The sequence below is a fragment of the Pleurodeles waltl genome, chromosome 6, assembly GCF_031143425.1.
Source record: "Pleurodeles waltl isolate 20211129_DDA chromosome 6, aPleWal1.hap1.20221129, whole genome shotgun sequence".
In the NCBI taxonomy this organism is placed as follows: Eukaryota; Metazoa; Chordata; class Amphibia; order Caudata; family Salamandridae; genus Pleurodeles; species Pleurodeles waltl.
The window spans coordinates 1,166,776,432-1,166,798,667 of record NC_090445.1 but is presented as its reverse complement, the minus strand read 5'-3'; the positions used below and the strand labels follow the sequence as shown (position 1 = coordinate 1,166,798,667).

At 42.7% G+C, this 22,236-nt stretch overlaps 1 protein-coding gene across 2 annotated transcripts in view; it reads right to left on the bottom strand.

Annotated features, from left to right (window-relative positions):
* Positions 1-8,119: 8,119 nt before the first annotated feature.
* Positions 8,120-22,236, bottom strand: part of TYSND1 (trypsin like peroxisomal matrix peptidase 1) — a 277,196-nt gene continuing 263,079 nt past the window's right edge. For both annotated transcript variants that reach the window (XM_069240379.1, XM_069240380.1), the window contains one exon: positions 8,120-8,638. In XM_069240379.1, the coding sequence (XP_069096480.1) occupies positions 8,421-8,638 (218 nt within the window). In that variant the 3' untranslated portion in view covers positions 8,120-8,420. The remainder of the gene's footprint in view (positions 8,639-22,236) is intronic.

Sequence of the window (22,236 nt, the reverse complement as noted above, 5' to 3'; positions counted from 1 at the left end):
GGAATCCTGAGGGAAATCCAGAGGGTTCAGGGGGGTCCGGTGGACAGCGGGGGAGAGCGTGCACACATTGCGCCACCAGCTGTGCTTGTTTGTTCGGACGGCGTTTGAGCACAGGCCCCGCCTCCTCGCGGCACCACAAAGGAAACTTGGGATCTTTCAGTGGGGTTTCCCTCATTGCAATCTCCCACAAAACTATCCTAAAGCTGCTTACAGTTGGAATCCTACTGGTGGGTGGGGGTGTGAAGCAGTTGCAGCAGAGGGGGAAAGGGGGGCTCTGCTGGGCCCAAGAGCCGAGAGTTTACAGCAGGAGGGAGAAGCCCCCCTCGCTCCTTGTCGCAGCGCTTACCGGCGTCTCCCCCGCTACTTCACCAACTCCCCTTATGCCCTTCTGCCGCTAGCTCCTACCGTTGCTTTGGCCGCTGGCGGGCTACCGGATGTCTTGTCAGGCTGTCGGGGGATAGCAGGTGCTGCATTTATTTATGCATATGCTAGAATTGTTGGGATTTATCTATTTATTTAGATTGACTGTGACTAGTCTTTATTGTGTATTTTAATACCTTTTGCACGTCTTGATGATGAAATATACATGCTTGATCTGTCAAACTTTGAAATCTAGACTATGTAGGTTTAGCACACTACAGGACAGTGCTCTTTAATGTTTAAGTGCTTCCACCAGCTGGCCCAGCTTGATAAAGCCTACAACATTGTCTCTGGCTCATAATAGAGCCAGTGACAATGCTGCAGTGCGTAGGGTGCACCAGCACCTCTCGCGATGTTCACGGTCTGCAAAGCATGCCAAGTGCATTGGCCCCCCTTGGAACCCCTTGCACCCAGTCTCTGCCAGCCTTGTCATGGCGGTGCTACCACCATGAAATCTCTGGCAGAGAAGAGACTCGTAGTTGGGGGCTCAGGTCAGTGGTACACGTCTTTATACATGGAGAGAACTTTTCCATCCCAACAGAGCTCAATATGCAGACTGCATACTAGCTGCTTAAGTAGGTGTTCTTTTAGCCCTAAATTGTTACAATTTCAACTTTAATTTTTACTGCCTCTTAAAAGTCAAAAGAAGTAAGAATGTTTGTCGGATTCTGCCGCAGCGTATCTCCTCGTTGTTCCTATGCCAGAAATGATATTTCAGCATTAAAGAAAGGTAACTGCATTTGCTGTTCCCAGATGTTATCATGTATGACAGAGTCACACCATTAGACACAAGGAACTGGTTTCTAGTGGCTTCGCTTTCCAAGTGCCGCTCTAGGTTGTTCTGCGGACACAGTTTTTGTGCAGAGTGGTGCACCTCACAGCAGGATAGTCTTCAGCCCAGAACATCCGAAACAGAGGCACAAAGATGTGTGAACAATCTGCACCTAGCTATGAACAGCCACAAGGATAGAAATCAGGAAAGAGGCAAAAGGCTGGTCTGACCAAAGGTATCCTTCACACTTTCAACAACAGAGACTGCACCGTCCCACCCCCTCACCCATTCTATCTACCAATTTGGCAGAGCTACAGGAAGAATAATACAGGGGTTCCTCTCAGCAAAGGTCCTAATCAAATTTCTATAGGAGCTCTGTCTCTGCTTCAGTGTGTAGGTCTTCTTCCTACTACTTCAGGAATGTCAGCAATACATTCCCACTGTCTGGGAAAACAAAAATCACCTCCATCTTGCCCACAGTAACAGACCAGGGACTTCCAAAATGGAATCCACAGGTCTTCCTTTACTCTGCTTCTCATATATGTACAATGACTAAACTATACTGGCCACATACACTCATGCACAGCATACACTTGGGATGTTAGCTGTAAGTACCTTTCATAAGAGGGGTAGCGCTAATGTGCCATAGAAACAATCTAGAATAGAAGTAGGTAACAAAGAAAACATGATATCTGACTGTGCATTGACAAGACACTCTCAGCTAATGCCAAATAACTAATTTTCAGTAAGTAAAAAAAATAACCTTTAATATAGAATTCTGAAGGAAGATCATTAAATGAGTATTTTTCCTCTTCACTGTGCCAAATCATCTTGTGCAGCGTACAGACGCTGTACCACACTTGGCATTGTCAGACTATGTTCAGTGAATCACGCTTTGATATTTCTATTTTTCAACCACCATCTGTGGCCAAGGATGGGGCCCCTGAACAACTTACCTAGATTATAAATTCCTATTAGTGACAGAGTTCGCCACCATCAGGCCTGTTCGGCCCTCATTGAGGTTGACTAACTGCATGTAGAACACTGTTTTATAGCTACCCTGACTTCTTCTGTCGATGGAGCTGGCATTCCAGTATTGGGGTCCCCAAGATTAGATCCCTCAAACTCACCCATACTTCTTCCCAGACCTCGACTCTTGTTAATTCCTGATTGTGTTTCTAAACTCATGGCTGTTGATGTGCAACTACCATTTGTTGCCACTCAGGCCCTTGACAAGGACAAGCCCCAATCCATGATTACTATTCAGCAGCCACTGGTTTTACCTAGAAATTGTATTTCTTCTGCTAACTTGCTTCCCAATTCTGCACCTGTTGTTTGTTGGAACATTGCCGGGATCAAGTCAAAGCTTGATTGCCCTGTGTGGGGCCATTTTATTGACAACCACGCAAATTGTCTCTTTCAGGAAATATGGACAAATGAGCATGTACACAGAAGTGGGTTTAAGAGTTTTTCTGTCCCTGCAATTAGGTCTGCAGCTGACGCTCCTCAGGTGGGCTGCTTGTCTGGCTGAACACCACACTCCCCTGCTCTGTAGAAGAACTCCAAATAGGATTCCCAGATATCCAAGAGCAAATTTTCTCTAAGGCCACTTCTCTATTGTATCTAACCAGAGTTCTGGGGATCAGCAAAAAACACCTACTCTCCACTTGTTGGATGAGGTTTTAGTCCACCACATAGTGTCCAATCATGTTACTGTGGCAGGTGACTAAAATCTCACATGCAAATCCAATAGTATAACTCAGGATTTGTGCCATGAGGATGATCTAATGTGGGCAATCCCTGAATCAACTTCTCCAGTGAAGAGAAACCTTACAAGAGCTGCTCTTCTATTGGTCAACCTTATCCTAGCTCACGCCAATCGTCGTTCGACCTCTGATGTTATCCCTCTCCCCACATTTAGAAGATGGCTGGATGTAAGATTTGATTACATCATCTTAGATGTTAAATTATGGAGGATGATGGAAGATATTAAAGTACTAGAGAGGGCAGAGAGAGATCATAAACCCCTAGTATTAACTATAAAGGAGATGGTCTTCCATGTTTCACTCCCCTCCTTCTCAGACGTATGATCAACAATTGGAGGTCACAAATAGTTTTAGGAATGTGAAGTGTGAGACGGTGTGCTCTTCTGCTAACATACTTTCAGATATGTACTCGGTCGTTGCTCCAAATATGGAGGTTAAGCCAGACAACTAGGGCACTAAATAAATTATTGTAGCTGAGCACATTAGATTATTTGATGGGCTAAAAGAATTCTTTTTTAAAACTTCTATGAGGGCTTGTGTAAATACTTCCACGAATGGGTGATATACACAGCATTGTAGAAAGGCAAAGAGAAATCTTGTTATGAGCCATTAAAAAAAGAACTAGCCAGGGCATAAGGGCATATAGAGCACACCATCGGCAAGAAGTGAGCAAACCAAAGCTAAATGGGAGAACAAGAAAAGGACAGACCTTTTAGACACCTCTTTTAACAATGATCTGAATAAATGATGGTGATTATTAAGTCTAAGCTGTGGGAATTCAGGGAAAGTAGCTGGTAGGGCCATCCTGCCCTACGAGTGGGTTTGTTCACTTCGGGAATATTAATTCCTGTCCAAATGAAACTGATCTGGCCTCCATTAGTATAAAGGGAGCTTCTGCCTCTAAATTACCCTCTGCTCCAGTTTGTGCCTTAGCAGAGACTGCTTAGACGGTAGAATCACTGAACCGAGAGAAGGCTCCTGAATTAGATAAGATTCGGGTTGACCTTTTCAATGTGATCCCAGCACATGGGCCCCCTATATCAACACTGTCACAAATGGAATTACAACCGGGGTACTAATGCCCTCTACTTGGAAAGGGCCAGAGTTCATCCCCGTTTTTAAGAAGGAAAGCTCAAAAAACTTCTTTCTAATTATCACTCAATTAGCCTTTTGGATCATCTCCAAAAACGTTTTTTGTAAACAAGAATTAGAGACTTTTGGATTGGATCAGTGAAAACCATATCCTGTCAAACCTACATGCAGGATTTAGATCCAAGACCAGGCCTTCAGCTTCCTTTTGGTCAAGTGGAAGAGTGTACATGTTTGATCAGGAGAACTTTTTGTAGCATTTATTGATTTTCGTGCTGGTGCCTAGGAAGAAACTACGAGAAGTCCTATGCAGGTTAGGGGTTCCCTGTAACTGGTTAAACATTATCATGTGCCTGCATGAGGAGAATTGCGCTAAGGTGTGATGTGCCACAAAGGGAGAATTAACCCAGACAGTTCCCATCGACAAGGGTGTGCGACAGAGCTGTGTTTTGACTCCTACTCATTTTCTCCTTTATATTGATAATTGTGTCAAGTACCTGACTACCTGAGCCAACAATTCCCTTACTCTCAAAAGGCAGTAAGTTCCACCCCATAGGAGAGCAGTTCTCAGGTTTGTAAAAAAGGCCTCCTGGTTTCTGATTCTTCCTGCAATGGAGATCTATTTGACGCAAGCAAGAGGTGCGGCACTATATGGTTCAGAACTGTGGAGATATTGCCATGTGGGCACGTAGGGCTCTGATTAAGTTATTTTCACTAGCACCCAAACTGGTTTTGTGAAGGTTACACCTTTGGTGCCATTAACACTGGATGTTCACCTTAAACCCATCTCTGAGTTGGTTGCTCTAAGGCTCTTACCTTACTGGGTGCATATTTGGGTCAATGAAGAACTACAACCCTTTAGAGAGGGCCTTATTGACATTATTAAATTGAAATGTTCTAAGAAGAGTAAGTGGCTGGCCTGTGTAAAAAACATGAAATGAGCTAGGCCTGTCCAATTTGTGGAATGACCCATCATCTATACTGGCCACTGCGTGAGCAGTGGTTAAATCAAGATTCTGGTAGGGAGTTGCTGCCCAGTACAAATTGTCTAGCCACAGATGTAGTCTTACAAGATGCTTTTTGTTGCACAAGTCTGTGCCCAACGCTGAGGAATTTCTAAATTACATTCAACCTGTGCAAGCTTGTTCATTGTTTTTGCAGTTCAGGTATGGGACCCTCCCAATTGATGTCCACATTTCATCATGAGTCTCAGTAAAGCCTGCGTGTACTGGGTACCAATCATGTATGTTTCTGCCCGAAACTGAGGAACATTTTTTAATCTGCCCAAAACATGCTAAACCCGGAGCAAGGTGGATTGTACGCCAATTTCGGCTCCTGATCTTAACTAATCAAATACATGCCCTTAGGATTTCCAAAAGCAATTCCTTGATTGTGACCGTGGTGGCTGTATCCAAGTTCCTTCAGCCAGCGTGGCTTGTTAGACAAAAATTGTTAGTTCGATCTTAAATGATTTTATGCGCACTGTGACCACATCCTTTACTGTTTTACCTATGTATATTCAGGAATTGTTGGGTTTTATTTATTTATGCATATGCTAGAATTGTTGGGATTTATCTATTTATTTAGATTGACTGTGACTAGTCTTTATTGTATATTTTAATACCTTTTTTACGTCTTGATGATGAAATATACATTCTCGATCTGTCAAACTTTGAAATCTAGACTATGTAGGTTTAGCACACTACAGGACAGTGCTCTTTAATGTTTAAGTGATGTGTACACTCGGACTTGCAAGTTTTCAGCTGTCTGCCCCAGATATGGAGCATTATGTATAAAAAAAAATATTTCTGTAGCTTACAACCTCAGATTGCTTTCTAAGGCTTACAACCTTATATTGCTTGCTATCTCAAAAAGCCTTCTTCCACTATACTTCTAAACACTGCATGAAAAATTGACCTTGAATTACTTCTGCTTGATTCCTCTCCTTTCTGCCTTCAGGGCGACCCTCTTACTTTCAGTCTTCTGCATGTCTTCTGTTTCCTAGCATAGCCTCCTCTCAGTCTCATGTCTGTCTGCCTTATTCTTTCTTATTTTAACTCTGCTAAAGGCTGACACCTCAGTTCACAGATCACAAACTCACCTGCTTCAAAACCCTCTCCTTGCAACCTAACATTACATAATCTCCGCCAGCCTATTTCACCAACCATTCGCCTGAAACCACATAGCCCCCACTAATGCACACCTAACTGGTATTAATATAATCTATCACAAAATAACTGGAGTAAAAAAAGATTCTTGAAAGAACATGACTAATCGCAATAACCAACACTTAACAACTGGATTAACAAATAACTTTGGGTTCCAGATTAGTGTGCTACTTGCCCTAATGCACTTCAGTGCCTCTTCAGGGGGAATAAGCGCTATTTAAATACAATTACAATTCTGAGCTACTTAAGTAGTACAAACATGCCACATTAGAATACTTGTCATATAGGATACACAGCAAACTCTAGCCCTTCTAGTTGGTGATGTTGTCTCAACCATGCAAATTGTACATGCTTCTTGTCACACTTCTATGTGAACATCTTGCTCTGGCCAGTGACCCATCGTTGAAAAAGGGCAACTGCCCTAATGCAATGCGATAGAAAAAGGTTGTGTGGCTGGTTGTTTGACACACTGCTTTTACTTCCTGAAACTCCTCTACTTCCCACCAGTCAGGTAAAATGTCATTTGAACGTAAAAGTGTAGAAGATATTAACAAACTCAATGCTCTTACCTTTTGGAGGAATTTGAGAATCCGTAAATCAGCTCCAGATGATTGGTTAGTTATGTAAGAAGGCAAAGCTTATCATGCCCACCGACCTCACTTTCCTTACCGGCCTTCCAGACAAATAGCATCTTTCTTGGGATTTGCCATTTCCCAAAATTGAATCCCTGCATATGTGAGAAACAATGTAGAAATAAGCCTTGGCAAAGCCAAAAGATTTAGGGGGTCATTATGAACACAGCAGGAATCCCTGCCGTGTTCATGCCAGCGGTCTGAACACAGACTGCCAGCCCCCTTGAGACCCCGCCGGCCGAATAATTAACATTCTGCTGGGCCGGCGGGTGGAAACAGTGTGTCCGCCAGCCGGCCCTGTGGAATGCTGGGCCTGGACATTGCCATTGTCAATGCCGCAGTGCAGCAGCACCTGTTGCGCAAATCACTGCCCATAAATCGGGCAGTGACCTGCGTGACGGGGCTGTGCACGGAGGCCCCTGCACTGCCCATGCCCCGACGCACCCCTTCCGCCAGCCTTTTCCTGGCAGCTGAAACCGCCAGGGAATGACTCGCAGAAACAGCTTCTTTATCCGAAGCCTGTCGGATGAAGAATTCCGCCATCGTCAGGCTGCCTGGCGGTGGTGGAGGGCCACCTGTGGCGGTCCCCCATGTGTTCATTCTGTGGCTGTCGAGACTGCCATTCCGGTGGTGGTAATTTCGGCCGCCGCCGGCATGGTGGTCTCGACCGCCATATTCATAATGAGGCCCTTATTCTGGTTGGGCAAGCTGGTGCATTTTAATTTTTTATTGCAAGCATATGCCACAAAAAAAATACTGCTACCTAAGTGCTATAAGCATATGCCTACAATAAAAAATGCAAAGGTTTAACAGATAACCGTTACATACTGTTTTGAAATTCCAGTAAAGGTGCTTCCTAGCAAGCAGGTATAGAAAACATTAGTATTTTTCATGCACTTCACAAGAAAGAAAATACGACCCTTTTAGGTGTAAAAGATAATATTACTCTTGAAAAATTGTGATATGAAGACATCATTTAAACACAAAAGGGTGAAAAAAAACTACTAAAGAATGGAAAGAAAAATGTTTTGGCAAAGTAAAGCACTGGCACACCAGCAGTTACATTAAAGGGAACTTCCTGTATGCTGTATTTGCACGTGATCTGATAAATTGCTGTAAGCCACAGTGTATTAGAATCAGTGACTAAAGGTGGAGTTCATCAGAAAGGCTGTGTTATGATGGGTGGAAGTAAAATGTGAATGACAGCGGAATAGATCAATGGATGAAAAGAGCTGACTGAAAGCCCTAATTGGATGTATACAAGTATCCATATTTATTTATTTTTATTTTTTATTACACGATGCTGATGAAACTACTACAGTGATATGTAGGCCACTAAGGGGTGGAATTTCCATTAGCTTTGCAGTCAATGTCAATTTAACAAGCATCGTTGATTTGTCCACCTTCATAGGCTGCTGTATTTAAACTAAATAAATACGTCAGTGCATTGGCAGCTCAAAACAAAAGCACTTTATTTCCTTAAATTCACCCTTTCCAGTCCTCTGTTCCTTTTTCCTGTGACTGGCCCCCACTTTCATCCTTCCTCCGTCTCCAAAACACACTCCATCACCTCTTACAGTTTGCTCATGTTTATTTGTTTGGGTTTTCTTTGCAGCCGCCACGCAGCTCGGACGGAGTCGCTGGTCCAGTCGAGCTCTTCAAACCCTCTAAGATCCTTGCTCTTGTAATACTGAGAGAGTCCAGGCTGCATCAACGTTATGGGGACGCTAAAGTTGAGGTGGGGATACGTAGCTCCAACGCTGTTGTCTCTTGTGTTGCTGGCAACTATTCCTAAACCAAAACACAGTCATGTTAGCAAGTAGTCGCTCATAGAAGTGTTGCTGTAAAAATCATAAGCATGCATAATGCACAGATGAGTGATGGCAGCAGGCACAAATACACCTAACTTCTTTATGCACTTCTTCAGGTTACATAAAAACACCCCAGTGTGAGACCTGTGATAAAGTTTCATTCATCTGTCCGGAATAGAAATCCAGACACCAACTACGGTGCCCCACTGGGCACGCAAACCCACTGAGATACAGAGGCCAGCACTGTTCCTTTTAGATGAGAGAGAACGTTTTGTTATGTATCCAAATTGCGACAACATTGCTATGAAAGAGAAAGCTTGGATCAGGACTTTGCACTGACAGCAAAATTACACAAAGGCAGCGGGAGCGTATTTGAACTATAAACCACTTAATTGCGCTCCAGGCAGATAGCATGCGAGGAGCTGGTAAGTATGGCAAGAACAGTAATCTGTTCAGACTCATTTTTTAGCATTATCAGTCAATTACCAGCACACCAGTGAGAAACATTTACCAATAATGTTTGCGGTAGACTCAGAAATTGCTCATATTTCTATTAAATCAGAAGAGTTCTGAAAAACAAAAAGTCACTTGGCACTAGACAGTTATCTACGTGGATATGTTGGACCCTGCACCTGAAAGGCGGGAGGGGCAGAAGGCTGTGCTGAATGCTGCTCTGTCTGTGTGTTACCGCTGCAGCCATGTCAGACCTGAGCGCTGAAGTTGCCGAGGGTGCGAGTATAATGACCTAAGAGGCAGCTGACGTTAACAGAACGTAGTGCCAAACTGCTTGGTTGAAACTTCCCTTCCCAAAGGTTTCAATGCACCTTGATTCTCTGTTCATATGTGTAGGGAATACATTATAGCTGACATTGCTTGAAGAGTTCTGAACGACTAGGCTCTGAGGCTGGATTCTAGCAGTCTGGATCCCCCAGGGCTGACAATGATGACATGCTACTTGCCTACTCACCGAAGGTCCAGAGCAGAGTTTTGCACAAGCCACGAGAAGGGTGTTTGTGAGGGCTTCTTTAAATGGAAGCAAGGGCCCAGGATTTGTTTGCCTGGGCTGAAGCATTTCATTGAGGACAATATCCTTTACCTCCATGAAAGGTAACTGGAGGTTCTGAATTTCGAGGATACTTCGCGTAACTATGGCGCAGAAGGCACTTTCTTTCGTGGCAGGGCCCATAGGCGAAATTAGCTCAGTTCTGGTGAGGTGTTCAAACCATAAGCATCCTGGAGATCTTCATACTAATTGTCAACTGTAAATGGTTGAGCCAAAGGCTGGGGTTCAAGAGGATCATAGTGCGACCTCAGTCGATAAGGTGTCTAGTGCGAGTCAGGGAGCACAACAGGTCAACAGCATTGATGTTCCAGAGTCTGGTGTGGGCTGTGGCATCAGGATCGGAGTGGGCAATGATGCTTTTGCAGAACCTATAGAAGGTCCACAGGGTCTAGCTGGTGCAGAGTGAACGCACCAGCAGCGGGCTTTTAGTTCCTTGGGGCCTGAAAGCGCACCAGAAAGCGCTGGTAATGTGTCAAAGAGTCTAAGCATGGCCATTTTTGATTTGCTGTGGCGTCATCATTGGTCATGGAAACTCAGGTTGCCTCAGGACAAGGTTCCAAATCTGCTTAAGGAGCAAGACGGGCAGGCACATTGATACTCTTGCACCCCTTGTTTGCAGAAAGAACCACTGAAGTGTTGATGTTCCAAAGTTTAAAAAAGCTTGTTGTGCTGTCTAAATGTGATGATCTTATGTAGATTTTTAGACATTTTCTAAAGCTTAAGTTCTGCATTGATCTTTCAGTTCTAATACTAAGGCTCATAAAGAAAGAACTAGACCACTGACTTGAATTCTGTTGTAGCCTTGCAGTTAACCTTTGAACTAGGTTGTAAAACCACCCAGTCCTCGTGGAACTTGAAAAAAAGACTCCCTGGTGCTCTCTGGAGCTTAACCAGGGAAATCCTGGGTCTGCTGTAAAACTGGGAACATCACATTCACATGCTGCCATTTCGGGGCATCTGCTTTAAAAATAAAAAATGGACCAAAATCGCTTTGGCCTTATGAGCAGGTCTGTCCATGAACCTGCCAGCAATAGCTTGCACCTGCCTGTAGCCAGGTCACAGGTGCCTTCCACCATTTGAGTCGTTCAGGGAGATCTCTGGCAACAGGAAATAGTCTGTTCAGGGTGTCTGCTGGCTTATGTTTTCATGCACAGGCCTCTGGCCAATAATTGCTTCTCTGAACCACGCCAGTGTTCGAATGGCCAAGAAACTTGTTCGGATTGGGTGGAACCATGCTTTTTCAAGATGGCACACATTTAAATTATTCTGCCATTATCCTGGCTTTCTGGAAGTGCCATCCAGCACTGGATACAAACTTGGCAAACCGATCCAGTTCCCTGTATCAAATTTGGACTTAAGACGAGCTCAGAATTTGTGTTGCTGGTCTTCTCAAGGCGATGTCTAATCCTAGGTCACTAGATAAACCCATTACTAAGCCGTGCCTGGAAGACAATCTGCTGAATTGCCCAAAGGATGAGAGAAATAGCTCTACGATCAGAAGCACATGGAATAGCTGACCAAAGATGAGCATGGAAGAAACACTTAGATGTGAACCTGTCCATGAGTCAAACTAATGCAAGTTCTAAATCATGGGAATTTTCATTGAGGTCATAAACACTTGAACGGTCTTATCCGTATCAATGATACCAGACACCCTTTTTGATATAAATGTTTTTAAAAAACTGAATTTTTAAATGCAGATAAATACTACAGTCTACCCAAGGCTAAATGAAACTAATTTCGTTTTTTTCATTTAAAAAAGAGATAATCACATCAAAAAGAAAATCTACCTAGCTACCCTTGAGAAGTAAAGCGTGCGTAATATCTAGAGACACTTTTACAAAGGCAAAACAATACCACAAACTTCAGACAAGGAAATTTCCTGGGTGAGAATATTAATTCCGACGTTAACTCTCTGTTTTTTTTTTTTTTTTTTTTTTACAGCGGTATGAAACAACTCTGGGTCTCTCCAACAAGCACCAAATGAGGCAGATATAAACCTGTACCCCAAATGGGACTTTGAGGGAATATAAGCATGCAGTGTTGGAAGAAACTAGTTAGGGGGAAAGGTAGAAACACACCAGCTCATCTTGAACAGTGGTAAGCATATCATGCCACAGGATTACGAAGAGTAAGCAAACTGCTGCATTAGTCCTAAGTGGAAGGTTAGAGTATCTGAAGCAGTGACTCGACCCCAGCTTGGTTTGGGAAAGGAAGTGAAAAAACGTTCTCCCATAGAGAATTAAAGAGGCAGTGGGAACTGACCAAGATACAGGAAAGAAACGCGGTGGACGCTCACCATGCACATAGGTATTTAAGTTAATCACACAAATTGTAGACGCTGTAATAGGGTAACAGTCGACTCTGCTATGATAGAACCAACAACACAAAGCAAAGAGTGAAAGCCACTGCAGGATACTAGGAATGGGACATTCAGAAGTAGCATCCCACCAAGCACCAGAAAAGTTTGAAAAAAAACTAATGAGTAATACACACACATATACACAGGTCATGAAGACAGCTTGTCTCAACCAGGCTCTGAAACGTGTTTCATCATATGACTGGAGTCAAATCACCCCTTTTTGACTGCAGTGACTATAATTGAGAAGAATGAAGAAAACACAAATATGGAAAGTGAGTGGAATAAAGAAGCACCTCCAGAGACTTAAACTCATTACTTGTTTAACTAATATTTAAGATTCTGCTTTTTACAATGCTGGAAGTGCTTGGTTGGTTTTACACAGTCCAGGTAGTATTTCTGGTCATCTTTTGTCCCTTAAGGATACAGTAAAAACATTGAAGGTTATATAGCATTCTGCTGCCAGGTGCAGCAAACAAAACTTAGATGTGTGTCTTATGAAAAATAAACATAGGAAAGATTAAAGAGGCTGCTGTCAGTGTAAAAGTTTGCTCTGCAGTAAATAAAAAAAAGAGCTGGAAGAAATTAATAACAAAATGTTTATACATTTATTAAATAAAATATTCACAGTTGTCTTCCTTTGCATCACCTATCCGAAACAACCTTGTTAGACAATATTCCTATGATATGTTTTGACACATTGCAAGAAGGGCTTGTGCCAAAAGAAAAGACTCTTACTTATGAAACAAATGATTCCTCCTTTCCTTTTATTCAATCGTCCTGCGACTCGTACTCCTCTATTACAAGTTTTTTAGTTCAAAAGTTTTTATTAGAATGTGAGAAAAAAACAATACATTAAACATATAAAAATGTACTACAAGAAAGTAGGAAATATTGGCAAGTAGAATTCAAAAGTATCAAATAAAGATGTTCAATTGTTAATAATTGAGAATAATAAACAAAATAAAATGCCTGAAAGTGACTGTATAATTTAAGATTATCCTCAATGAGATAAACATTGGTCAGTAAATGATGCAAGTATAAGGACAAATCATATATAACTATATATTATGAGACTTAAAATAACCGAGTCATTTGAAGACAACTTCAAGTTAATGTAAATTTTTCATGGGATTAATAATATGTGTTCTGTCGCCTTTACTTTTAAAAGTTATCCAAGTCCACCAATTATGAGTAGATGATGATGTAGGCCTCATTACGAGTTTGGTGGTCTGAATGCAAAACCGCCGCGGTGGCAGCCGCCAAAAGACCGCCATGTTTGCGGTCATACAGGCAGCCGTATTACGAGTTACACAGCCAAGCTTGTCAAAAGATGGCCAAAATACCGACACCGCCAGGACTCTGGAGGGTGGTAAAGAAGCAGTCCAACCACCATCACCGCCAGCCAATCAAAACAGCCACCGAATCTATTACGACTCACAAATAACAGCTGCGGTTCTTCCATGGAGGAAAACCAATGACGGTGCAAACCGCAGCGGTCACCACAGTAATACACAACACCACATTGGGTAGTTTGAATTCCACACACCTGGCACACATCCACATACCCAGCACACCTACAAATTGCACTATAAAACACACCCCACAATCCTTTACAACAGTGGTCTTCAAACGTTTTAATGCTGTGCCCCCCTGTAGAAAAAAAAAAATCACAGTGCCTCCCCCTTGGAATTTTTCACAATTAATCTAATAAATTGGAAATGTTTAAATATGTAAAGAGGTATTTAAACATTGCAGTTAAGTTATTTTACTGTTTTAATAATGCAATCAAATACATAATACCAAACATACTGTTCTGGTCAGGCAGGCCTTAATAACATGTAAAAGTGTCCACAGTGTGATTATTAGGTGTAGGGCGGGGGTTATGAAGAGAATTTGGAGTCTCCTCCATTTTGACACATACTCCCAGTTTGGATATAAGTGACAAAACGTGTTAGTAATGGCCCATTACAAAGCGATTTACTGATGCTCATTTCTTTCACCTTAAACAAAGTCCTGTAATCAGCATGATGCTTATTTTGGCCTGAGCCTGCCCTCCTCCCCCCACCAATGGGGGGTGCCATTTGAGGCCTCCCTAGGCTTGCCTGCCTCCCAGTTTGAAGACCCCTGTTTTACAACAAGAACACCACACACAGCAAGATAGAGGTCGCAAATAGACATTACAAACCATAGATTAGGCACCCCTCCACGCTTCAAATACCACTCATCCCACAACTGCACAACATACCCAATGCACAAATTAGTACCCTACACATCAGACACCAACCATCACCCAATCACAACACAACACAACCACTTTGTTATCCATTTTTATTACTTTTACGTGTCGTTCAGCACCACCATGTCCCTACAAAAACATCCCTGTTTCACTGACGACAAGTGTAGGGTCATGGTGGACGAATTCATCAGAGTAGAGCTACACCTATTTGGAGCCCAAGTCCTGCAAACTACTATCGCCAGGAAAATGGAGATGTGGCAAAGAATAGTTGATAGGGTGAATTCTGTAGGCAGCTATCTATGCACAAGGGAGGACATAAGGAAGAGGTGGAACAACCTCAGGGGGAATGTCCGTTCCATGGCCGCCAGCAGATGGCGGTCAGCAAGACTGGCAGTGGTCCCTCACCTCCTCCCTCAAAGTTCACATCATGGGGGGAGGAGGTCTTGGCCATCCTGCATCCTAAGGGCTTGACAGGAACACCTGGGGGAGTGGAGTCAGGTAAGTCACAACACCTATGATATCACCCACAAGTTTTGTCTTGCATGTTAAATGATCACATTTTGATATCTTTACAGCCAACCCACTCACCACCTCTGTGTTCAACTGTACAAATAGTCTTGTCAAGCATCCTACATGTCAACTAAACTCACCTGGGGGCACAGTGTCTGTGAATGGTGTGGATAGTACAGGGACTGACAACACTACAACTCCCAGCAAGCACTGTTCCACCATTAAGAAAGCCAGAACAGTGTACCACAATGAATTTTGCCTTGCTGGTCAACTAAACAATCGACTAGCTATGGGCATCTGCCAGTACAATACCACCAACACACATCAGCAGCTGTGTCCTCTGCTAAACTGTCCCTTCTACCTCCCATCACCTTTTGAAATATATTCACATGGGGGGAACACACATATATGCAGTGTGCTGTACTTGGTGTAACCTAACACATAAGGTCAGGTAGAATGGTTACACCTAATTTGATTGAGAAGGCAGTTTCCACATTACATTGTGCAACTGTCTATAGACAGTTAACTACTGTTAACTGGGAGCTAACATGAAAAATATGAAGCTACAGAGCTTCCAAGATAGGAGCCTATGAACAGACATCCAAATGTCAAGATACTCTGACATACTGTAGCAAGGTGTATGATATAAGAATTGTCTGTATTCCACATAGCTGTTCTCCAGATTTGGAAGCAGGTGTCACTGTCATATCAGGGGATCAAGCAAAGCCTTTCTGTCCATGGCTCAAAGCATATATACCTGTCAAGGTTTGATACCATATGTTGCATTACAATCTGTAACTGTCTGTTCCACTTCTTCGACAGGTCTCCTTGCCATTGGGATCCTAAAGAGGACACCTGAGACACCCTCCTCTCCCCTGGATGAAGCCCTCAGTGATTAAAACACTCCTGAATGTGTGGGCAATTAGGACGACTCAGGCCAATCTGGGATACCTGCCCAGTCCTGTTGTATCAACATCTCAAGCAACCATTCACCCCCAAACCTGTGTCCCTAGCACAGTTTCTACCTTCATGTGCCCTCTAGTACAGGTACCGGAGTCACAACTAGAAAACCCTGAAAATGAAGGACCTGGCACCAGTATACAATATAGGTCAGAGTGTCTTGGATTATGATATATACGATAAATGCTGTCACATTAGAATTACCATAATTGGCGTTATGGTATTACTTGACAGTGTCAAAATGGCTGCCATGTTTGAATGTAGTAAGACTATCTTTGTGTTGATGGTGACTATTTTCCGATTTTGAAACATACTAGCAGCAAGGCTGCTATTGTATAGACTTGCGAATAACGGAGGATGCCATTGAACAATTAGTAAAAGAGGTTTTTTCTATTTAAACAAGTTTGGGATGCATCACTCGTTTCTGCACGACTTTCCGTATGTTCGCAATTCCATTTGTTTTGATATTCTTACACACAGGTATTACAGTTATAGTGTAATAGCTTCTTATTGGAAAAGATGTCTTGTTTTGTTCCTAATAGATAATCGGTATACATTTCTGACAAGACACCTTTTGCTTATGTTTGGGCCATATTTGATAATGAAGTTTGGAATTTTTTCAAAAAGTCAAGTCAATAAAGGGCTTGGATTTGAATCAAAGTAAATAGTCTATAGTATGTGCTTGGTTCTAAATATCAGCTGTAGAAAATTACATAAGACTTAAAAGTGACTTTGCGTTTTCAGAGACAAAAACAAGGGACTATTCCTTTGGTGGTTCCTTTCATGTGGTGCATTTTGAGCTTACCACATACGAATTTCTATACCACATTTTACGGATGATTGAAAGGATTGAAAAGCTTTATCTGGCGATGAGGATGATGTTACCATTTGCCTAGTGGACTCTTTGTGAAAGAATGGTATGTATAAGTTGACTTGGTTATCACCTACAGCCACACTAGCCACTATTACGGTTTTGGAATTAAAGACTATTCTTGTTTACTGCAGGTTTTGAGCCATAAACTAAGGTTAGTTCTAATAAATAAATTTGAGACTATGCATGGATTATGGGTTTTACTTATTTTTAGGTCTCTGGATTGAATTGTATTATTACATTATAAAAAGATTTGTTCTGTATATGCATGTTTTGCTTTCCCTAAGATTCCACCTTCCTTCACATGTGAGGGTTGCATGTCTTGGGATAAGATCTTTCAGGTTTCGAATGACACATTATGCACTATGGAATTCTGATTTGGTGAAAGATATTGGGTGTTCTTCTTTCTATGATTATTGGTTTTACTTGGAGGTTTACACATTGGAAGATTCCTGGTAATAAAAAAATGGACTATAATTGTGAACTTGATATCTGGAGATTAATTTTGTTTTGTATTGATTGTTGTAATTAATCCAATGTTTCCTTATTGTGATGTATCAGCCTTGAAGAAGTCCATCAGTGGACGAAACACCTATCGGCTGAAGCAATGCTAAAAAGGGTTTGATTTGTACATCGTTTTGCCCTTGTCTAAAGAAATTTTGGGATTATTTGGAAATAATTTGTTGAATACGTTTTATATGTTAATGTCATCTTGTACACACTATATATATGTATTATGTTGTTCTGTTTGTCTTTAATTCCATTGTACGTTTTGTATGGTTACATTAAACATTTTTAGTTTTGTATTATTACGTATGTTTGTTTGTTCAAAGAAAGAGAAATGAACACCCTTTTCTTGCATTTGGATGTACTTCTCCATAAATATGAAATTTATTAATATCTCATGTTCAGATTTAATTCAATAGGAGTCAAGAGTGTTCTGATTGTACTTGCCGTGCTCTGCTATTTTTGTAATCTTGTTTATTCTCTGGAATCTCTGAGACTCCAGTAAGCACATTTTGGCAACAATGTGCATTAGTGTGTGAGCACCAAAGTAGTATTACATATGCATATGAAAATGTTGGAATGTGCATTCCTGTGTTGATCAGAGTTGCCAGTTCCTTTGTTGTTTTGACTCAAAGCATATATATATACCTGTCAAAGTTTGATACCACATGTTGCATTACAATCTGTAACTGTCTGTTCCACTTCTTCAACAGGTCTCCTTGCCATTGGGATCATAAAGAGGACACCTGAGACACCCTCTTCTCCCCTGGATGAAGCCCTCAGTGATTAAAACACTCCTGAATGTGTGGGCAATTAGGACGACTCAGGCCCATCTGGGATACCTGGTCAGTCCACAACGGTCAGCCTCACCCTGCCCACATCGACTCCTCCCAGTCCTGTTGCATCTACATCTCAAGCAACCATTGACCCCCAAACCTGTGTCCCTAGCACAGTTTCTACCTTCATGTGCCCTCTAGTACAGGTACCAGAGAGGCACAACTAAAAAACCCTGAAAATGAAGGACCTGGCACCAGTGGCAGGGGGCAAACTGTGCCAAGGGCCCAGGCACATGAGTGTAGGGTGCGTCGGAGGGATGGTGTGGGCAAGCAGACTGAGGCTGCTAGGGATACAAATGGCCAGGACACCCTCTCCCAAGTCTTGGGAGCTTACCAACAGTCCCAACTCATAATGGGACAGGTACTTGCTATGATGAGGGGAAATCAAGCAGCTGTAGAGGGGCAACCACTAGGAACTTAGGCAACATTGGGAGGCCATCAATTCCAACATGGTCTCTCTAACAGGTGTGCTGACACACATCTACACCACCCTGAGAGCAGGGTCTATCCACATCACCAAACCCCCTTCCACTGGCCATGTAATGTCAATCCCTTCTACATCTGTGGCAGCCAGTGGAATGGAGGCTTTGCCAGGGATAGGACATGCCTCAGATGCCCCTGCCTCTGTAGCTGAAGAACCCACTCCCCGTAAATGTGGACATCCACCAAAAAAAACAGGAGGTGCAGATGCCAAGACTACAACCACTGCCAGGAAATGATCCTCTAATGACTGGATCCCCTTGTGTGCCACTGATACACCCTGTTGACTCTTCAATGACCACAGTCCATTTTTCACTGATAGTAGGACACTTGACTTGAGACTCCAAATGTTGTAGCAGCTACCCTGATGATAACATGCACCATAACTGAACCCCTCACTCTTTTCACTTTATTGCTTTGATCCAATTCATTTTATTTTCCTGTGCACTTGTAAATAAATACAACTAAACCAAACTAAATGTTTGAGAGTCATATTTCAACTATTTTGAACAGTTAACTGTGACATTTCTTGATTAGACATGATACACTCAAATGTAGCAAATGTGGGAAGGGACAGTTTACATGTACTGCTGAATCTAGGTTAAATGCATACACAATAATACAAGTGGACAATCATCAATCCCCTTCATAGCACTGTGCAGTTCCTAGGCTGACTACATGCCAATGATCACACAGTGAAGTACATCTTCACAATTCAGTTCGTCAGCATAGGTGTTAGTAACTAAAATCCCACAGACCACTGAAGTAAGGGACGTCAGACTTTGTCTATCCACATAGGCAAACATATTGGTGCAATTTGTCATCAGCTAAACCCTTATCACATACCCATATCATACATACCAAATGAACATACACTATAATACAGATAGAGATCAGTACAACTGTGCCCAGTCAGGGAACCTTCCATTTACCATGGTCAGGTATCTATAGGCATGCTACTTACCTATGTCAGTCATGACACACATGGATAGTGGTCTGCAATGAGGAAACACAGTGACAGCTACATACAAGTACATTTTTATCAAACCAATAAGCAGGCTGAGTGAATGGATTGCAGAGGAAGACATTTGTCACACACATGAAACCACTGAACCCACATAGCATGTCAAACAGGTCTACTGTGTGGAACAGAACCCTGCCATCCCATTGTCCCGACAGCCTGGTCATGGAACTCATACACCACCAATATAATGTCAGACAATACCTGGCTCAATCCATGTCCATTTCACATGTCAGACCAGCTGAACCCACCTGCCAGTGACACAATTCAAAAATGTCCACGTGAGGATGGCATTGTGAGGAGATCAGGAAAATACAAATTTGAAACTAGGATGTTAGGCAGGTAAGGGTAATGTATGTCCACATGAGGATGGCATTGTGAGGAGATCAGGAAAATACAAATTTGAAACTAGGATGTTAGGCAGGTAAGGGTAAACATGACCTACAAATACATGTCCCAAACACAATGGTAACTCAGAATGTGCATTGTAACAAACACTAACAAAAACGATCATCACAGTAGTTTAAACTCCATTCACTATTTTGCATTAAAAGCTGGGCTATGTATTGCAAAGCACTGAATAACATGTATGATGGTCATAGAAAGACCCTTCTCAAACATCCATAATCCCACCACCACCCCACTAAGTCAATCAAATACAGAACATCACATACCTACATTCAGGTGAAGTACTGATTGATGTGATCTGCCAGGATGTCTTCACTTTCATCCTCATCACTGTCATCCTCACTTGGCATTTCTGCATTCTTACCTGGTGGAACATCATCAGGGATGTATGGGATCTGATGCCTCACAACAAGTTTGTGGAGCATGCAGCAGGCCACAATGCTCTGACACACTTTGGCGGGGGAGTAGGGGAGGGCTCCACCAGACTTATCAATGTTACGGAATCTAGCCTTCAGGACCCCAAAAGACCGCGGCACGACATGCCGTGTCCTTCCATGGTCCTCATTAAAACGTACTTTTTCTGGCGTGGTTGGGTTCCTCACTGGCGTCAACAACCAGGGACGGGTTGGGTAGCCGAAACTCCTGTAAGGAATCGTTACCTGAGAGCAAACACAAATCTTGGACATCCTTACATTTGGCAGCAGACATAGAATACTAACACACATGACATATGTGACTTACCAACCAGCCAGTCCCTCTCTGGGTACTTTCGTGTCATCAGCTCTGGAATAGCGCTGTTCTGCATGATGAAGGCATAATGAACTGAACCGGGTACCATGCACATACCTGGGAATGTAGAGGTCCGCCAAACAGACTACTTGGAAATTAATGGAGTGGAAGTTCTTCCTGTTCCAATACACCTGTTCATTGCCACATGGGGGAATTAAGACTAAATGGGTATCATCAATTGCTCCCACTGCATGTAGTATATGTGCCAATCCATAGGAATCTGACTTCACATGGGCCAAATCCTCATGTTGTGGAAAACGAATGTAGCTATCCAGGTGTTTTAACAATGCAGACAGTACAGCCTTCAAGACCAGACAGAACATAGGCTTGGCCATGCCTGCAGTAAGGGCCACAGTATTCTGAAAGGACCCTGTGGCTCGGAAATGCAGCACTAACATGACTTGTACAATGTGTGGTATGCTATTTGGATGACGAATGGTAGGTATCAGATATGGCTCCAACTGATGGCAGAGATCAATAATTGTCTGCCTAACCAGGGGGTAGATCTGAATGACATGTCGATCCTCGGTGGTGTGCAGGTCCGCTAGTAGACGGTACACTATAGGTTGTCTGACCATTCCCATTACAGGGTAGCTATGTGAGGGAAAATAAGAAGGTATGTCCATCACTCATTTTGTTCCTTGTAAGTTTCAAAACATATGTCTCATATCATAATGTGACATGGCTTATGATACAGTAGGAACATGGTACACAGCACAGACCAATGTTACTGATTAGTGGAATCTCATCCCCTTTCCTCAATTATGACATGCAAATGTAAACACATGTTTCAGCGAGCCTCTGTTTAATGGACATCCAACTATGGATTGCATTAAAAAGCCAAAAAGACTATCTAACCAATTGCCAAGAGGGTGCTGACTCTGCCATTAACGATACCTTACTTTTACCTTATCAATATGACAACATGTCACTTCAATCTGGTCATTCATACATGGTTAGTTAATGCCAGCACTCAAGACTATGCAGTAGATATGTTTCCAACCTTGTGGCGCATCATGAAATGAACTTTTCTGACTATCTAAGGGCCTTTAAATGGTGACTGCCTGACCTACTGTACTGGACAATAGGAAAATACCTGCGACCGCCGGCGGAAGTCATCATGGCAGTAGGCGGATACTACAGTGGTAGACATGCCCACTGGAACACATTGCTGTCTATGGCAGTCTAGGACTCTTACATGGCGGATGTGACCACCATCTCATACTTCATCTCTCACTTGATTCCTGACCCTGCTGCCAGCAAGACCTCCACAACCTGAGCTGCTTTTTACTGCCTCTGGGAGCAATCATGCCACGTCCTACAGGTGATAGGACCCCTTCCTTCTCATCCGAGGAGCTGGAGAAGCTGGTGAAGGAGGCCCTACCTCTGTATGAACAGCTCTATGGTGCCACAGAGTAACAGGTAAGTGCACCATGTGCACATATGTCTCATTGGCTCGACTATTCTGTGATTTGCTAAGTGAATGCTGATGGGCAATGTTTCAGACTGTGTTTTTAAAGTCTTTTGGGTGCTAA